At 38.0% G+C, this 5,977-nt stretch overlaps 1 protein-coding gene across 2 annotated transcripts in view; it reads right to left on the reverse strand.

Annotated features, from left to right (window-relative positions):
- LOC107605923 (mRNA cap guanine-N7 methyltransferase 2) overlaps nucleotides 5,825–5,977 on the reverse strand; it is a 4,825-nt gene continuing 4,672 nt past the window's right edge. For both annotated transcript variants that reach the window (XM_021106288.1, XM_021106287.1), the window contains exon 11: nucleotides 5,825–5,976. In XM_021106288.1, the coding sequence (XP_020961947.1) occupies nucleotides 5,842–5,976 (135 nt within the window). In that variant the 3' untranslated portion in view covers nucleotides 5,825–5,841. The remainder of the gene's footprint in view (nucleotide 5,977) is intronic.

The raw sequence follows: 5,977 nt of genomic DNA on the forward strand, positions 1-5,977 counted from the left end.
GTGAATTTAATTCTCACTTTCTTTATTATATATCTAATTTTTATAAAATAATATGTGCTATATATTAAGTGCGGGTAGAAAAAGATAGGTTACACCCTAAATCCGTATCCTATCCTATGCACAGATATATCCGGATCGATCTCTACTATACTTACAGTGGATCGGGTAGTCTATCCTATTCGAACGAATTGAGTCAAATTAAGTATTCACGGGTAGAATATATATTGACAGTCCTAAATTCATTGACCTGCCTCGTTGAGTGAATTTGTATTTCTTGAGTAGAAAGTATTTCTCATGGAATTAAGAAGAAATCCTTGTTATATATATATATATATATATAAACTGACCTTTTTAAAATTGGACATTTTCGTCCCTTAAGATTTGAAAATACTTTTAACCCCCTCACCTTGTAAAATCTGGGACAATTGAACCCCTCCGTTGATTTGGGTTGGAAAACGTCACCAGAGAAGGCTGATGTGGCTGGAGGGAGTGTGACCTGTCCGTTTAGGTTGCTGAACTGGATGAGATACTAAAATTCGTAGGACAGATCGATCCCTCACACATAAAACGACGTCGTCCCCTTCCACACTTCGCACATATTTTTGAAAACAAATAAACACCAACAACTAAACACAATTATAGCCTACCCTAACAAACCCTACAACTAAACACATTATAGCCTACCCTAACAAACCCAACAACTAAACAGGGTATATGCTAATTCAATAAACACCAACAAATAAACAGATTATAGGCTATCTCAATAAACACCAACAACTAATCATATTATAGGCTATTTCAATAAACACCAACAACTAAACACATAAAGGAAAGTAAGAGTCTTACCTTTTGCTGGTCGGACATAAAATTCTAACCGAATTGGGAGGCATCACCCAGATCTTCCTAAAGTAGTGTCAGGAACCATTTCTATGACTCTTTGGTCTCAGATCTTGCAACAGCAAATGCCACAACATAGAACTGGTTGTTGGCATGCTGGGTCACTACTGACAGTAACTGGCCTCCATGGTATGTCTTAAGAAAGGCTCCGTCTAGATGGATGAAAGGCCTACATCCATTCTTGAAGCCTTGCTTATAGTCCTCGAAGCAGATATATATCTTGTCAAAGACAGGGAGGGACTGAGGGATAGGCTTCACATCAATTCTTGCTATCGACCCAGAATTACTCTTGAGAATCTCCATCCCATAATCCCTGAGCTTTTCATATTGTTCTTTTTCGTTTTTCACTAGCCTTTCCTTTGCTTCCTTTACTGCTCTATATACCATCTTTGGATGCACAACTAAGTTAAACTCTTCTCTGAGGAAATCAATTGCCTCATCAGTTGTCATATGAGGTTGACTTCCCTTTCTCTTTTCCACCTTCTTACTGATCCAGTGTTGATCAGCAGCATTACTATCCAGATCTCTTGCGCATGTGTGCTCAGACTTGTAAGTCTTAACCTGGAAGCATAGCAGTGTCTTGTTGTAAGATAGATGTGCCAGCCATGGACAGCTTTCACCTCTGCAGGCAACTCTCACCCTTTCCTTGTCATTTTTTATCCACAACAGTTCTCTCCCCTCAGCTATGAACATATCTTTGACAACCTCTTTGAAGCCATCAATGGTTGCAAACTTGGTACCCACCTCAAATCTCCCCTTTCCAAACTCATACTCTTCATTAAAGATTGGAAATTCATGCTTGTCTCCCTTATCCTCTGAGGATACTGGTGTGTGAAGGTCCTCAGATGCATACTCATAAACCGGGTCATCATCATCTGAATCCTTCTCATTCACATAGAGCCCTATTGGAGGCTTGTCATTGGGCTGCACAGATGGGACATCTTCTTCAGCATGCACAGCAGCACCAGTTCTTTGGGGATTGACATTAGGCACACTTCCTTTGGGCTTGGCTGTAGGCCTGTTTCTTTTCGGCTTCGCACTAGGCCTAGTTCCTTTGGGCTTGGCAGCTGGCCTGGTACCTTTGCCATCAGGCACACCTGCAGTCTTTTTTCCAGCACCTCTCTTGTTCCCACTTGACTCTGTCCCTAGCCCTTCCTTGACAGTGACCCTTCTTTTTGGCAGCATTTTCTCCTTTCCTTTCAGAGTTCTTCTTTTCTTCATAACATCATTCTCCTCATCACAGCTAGAAGAGTCGTCATCAGAAATAGTTCCAGTGCCATTCGGAGGAGGTTTATACAGCTCGTCCTCCCCACTACCATTCCCATCCCCTGCTGTTGATGGTGATGAGTGAAGCTCCCACATGATACTGTCCACATCAACTGCATCATCAAATTCTTCCAGCCCCTGTTCGGCAGCAGCATCTTCTTCCACAATCTATGGCTCATCAACAGGGTGATCGAAGTAAATGTAGAACTCGTTGCTAGTTGAATTCCTCATCTTGTTCTCTCGCATTTCATTGATTCCTGCATCCCCTCTCAGAATGTGCAGTCCAGACTCAAGATCATTGCTGGTTGGGTCATATCAATACACTGCCTTGTATGTTGCATAGCCTAGACCCTTAAATAGTGTAACCAAATCCCCAAAATTCACAAAGTCCAAATCCATCTCTGGAAAATTTTCAACCTTCCCACCAATATACTGAAGAGTGCCACTGGGTCTTCTACCAAAATGACCTCCATGGTGAAAAACAGGTACAACATATATATCAACCATCTGCATTATGCACAGATATAGCAATCACACATACCCTAGATCAAGTGCCTGAGAAATTTAAATCAGTTAAATCCTTATAGAATTTTTTCCAGTCTCATCCCCGAAACAGAGCATGCGATCATGACTAACCCCAACCCCATGCATTATATTCTACCAAATAGTTAAACACGAACAAACAGTATATTCCACTAATACCCTTACCTCTGTAGCAGACGGCAGCTTCTTGCCAGACGAAGCATGTCAAACCCTTCGCCACCCGCAACGTCCACTGAGCACACAACACCTTCTCAACGAGTTGAAGACGTTCTTTTTTCAGAGGGAGAAAGAAACTGTTTGTCTTCTGATAGGGTTTTCAGTAATTACAGGTGTGGCTTCTGGGTGTTATGGGAATAACATTATCTGAATAGGAGTAAGGGAAGGGGACAACGTTGTTTTGTGTGTGAGGGATCGATCTGTCCTACGAATTTTAGTATCCCATTCAACTCAGCAACCTAAACGGACAGGTCACACTCCCTGCAGCCACATCAACCTTCTCGGGTGATGTTTTCCAACCTAAATCAACGGAGAAGTTCAATGATTTTACAAGGTGAGGGGGTTAAAAGTATTTTCAAATCTTAAGGGACGAAAATGTCCAATTTTAAAAAGGTCAGAAACCGATATATCTTTTACTCTAATTTTTAAGATTTTCATCCAACTATGATTTCAGAGAACATAATTTCCCTTCCTATTTGTCATTTTTTTCCCTTTCTTTTCTTTTTAGTGATATAATTTTCCTCCCCATTTTCATGGCTTTACCTATATGGCTTTATGATTTTTTATCTTTCGGAAAACATAAATAAGTAATCAGTGTTATCTATCATATTATATTTAGAATTTAATTAGTATATGTTTTAATTAAACAAATTATTATAAAACAAAATAAATTAAAACTCTAAATCATTATTCTAATGATTTAACCAAAAAGGAGATCGGATTTGGTTGGAAGATTTTCTTCAATTTAAGGACACATTCACCGAAAAGCCTTAAAGGATATCACACAACAAATGACATGAATTTTAAGGGCAGCAATTTGGTTCCTCAGCAATGGAGAGAGTCCCATCACAATCATTAATGCCAACCACGCGCAATTGCCCTGATTTACCAATATACCCTTTGATCTGCATTATTAACTCTGATCTAAAAACATTACAATGAAAATCTTCCAAAACGATTATACCCCACTACCCTCTAACACGGGCTTGGAAAGAAGAAAAAGTTGAGTGATTGATTGTGAAATTGTTATTAATAAGTGTACTAAAATATTAACAAACTTGAATTGACTTAATAATTAGTTCACTAATTCATTTAAATAAATATCAGGATTTGATTTTCGTCTTGTGCATCTAACAATTTATTAGTCAATAACAAATTCTTAAATAGAATTTCGATCTGTGACGTATTAGTCTTCGGCCTTCCAAATTGAAGGATACCGTGGCGTGAAGAAACCAAAAGAGTTCTTGTTATCCATTTAACTCGTGAGCCTCCCTTATAAAAACAAATTTGGGAAAACAAATTGTTATATAAACTAAAATATTTATTTTAAAATTATTTAAGATATACAATTTTAGAAAAAAATGTATTTTTTAACAATGTTTTTATGTTAATCCACTTATTAACTACGTTGTGTTTTTTTAAGTCTTCAACTAGCAAATTGGGTTGTTAGAGTAACATTTATCTATTTATTTTTATTGACTCAAGAATCAACCAGGAGTTTGGATATGTTGGTTGATTTCTCACCCATGTACATGCCTATGTGTTTATGACACATTTCTTATTCTTTAGTCTTTTTTATTTTATAATTTTTTTAACCAATGTTTGTAATGATTAGCGTACAGCTGTTTGATGACAAGAATTTCATTAGCTTTGACTAAATTAGGTGGGTGTTAAAGCAGTCTTGGCATTTGCTTTGGCAATTTCCTTTACCCAACTAAATCAACCCAAGTAAATAATGAATAAAAAGAATAAACAAATTACACTGTGCAATTACTAACATAGTTATGAAAATTATCTTTATACAGAGGTAAACATTTATCTAAAGAGTCTCAATGAGCTTATGCTATAAATAAGAGTCAAATTATTTTATAATCTATAAACATGATTCTTTTTCGTTCACTGTATAATTCATTCAAACTCGTGCCTCATATTTCTAACACTTTTAGAGTCTGACACAATGGGGACAGAAAAACCCAACAAAAAGCTAACAAGCACAATATGCAAATTAACGATAAACTAAACCCCGGCATGATGATTACATAGTAAACAATGTTAGTAATGGAAACCTAACTGCAATTTCTACTTTAGCCAATATATAGTATGAACACTAAAAAACAAAGAAAGGCAAATAGGGTTAGGGGTGCACATGGGCCGGGTGAAGCCGGGTTTGATGTGACCTAGACCCGACTCGAAATATACACCGGGTCTATTTATTAGACCCGAACCCGGCCCTAGACCCGATGAAACCAATACACTTTCGGGCCACAATTATACTGGGTAAAAACTGGGTAAAAACCGGGCCGTTAACATTACATTACGTTGATACCTTCTTGTAAGCTAGCATGTAAAAATATCCAAATTTCCAAGACTCCAACCATTATTTAACATGGTAAAATTCACTTAGAAAAATATAACAAGAACCAACCATTCTTCAAAATTAAAGCATAACCACAATCAATACTAAAGTATAACCACAATCAATACTAATATTATCTAATAATACCAAATATTTAAATCAATACAAATAACACAATATTATGCATTAGTCTAAAGTCTTATACATTTTAAATATAAAACATTAACTTATAGTTTTATAATGACTAATAACACAAAATATTAAGATTTATAATACTTAAATTCCACATAAGAATAGTCATGATCCATCACTAATAACACAAAATATTAATTGTGTATGATGACCGGGTCACCGGACCGACTTCGGGTGACCCGAGCTATGGCCCGGACCCGACCCGAAATAATGACCGGGTCTATTTTTGAGACCCTTACCCGGCCCTAAACCCGATGAAATCACACCAAATTAGCCCCAAAATTGTTCGGGACCGGGACGGGCCTTCGGGCCGGGCCGGGCCGGGTCTGTGCACCCCTAAATAGGGTAAACCCCCCAGACCATAGGATTAGTCAAAGTGCCTCTGGAAAACGTAAATCAGGAGGGCCAGGGCCCAATATCCCTTTTTGTTCGCTAATCATGCCCAGCCCAAGAGTAGGAGGAGGAGGCGGTGGTGGAGGTGGTGGTGGTGGTGGTGGAGGTGGTGGG

The sequence above is a fragment of the Arachis ipaensis genome, chromosome B07, assembly GCF_000816755.2.
Source record: "Arachis ipaensis cultivar K30076 chromosome B07, Araip1.1, whole genome shotgun sequence".
Lineage (NCBI taxonomy): Eukaryota > Viridiplantae > Streptophyta > Magnoliopsida > Fabales > Fabaceae > Arachis > Arachis ipaensis.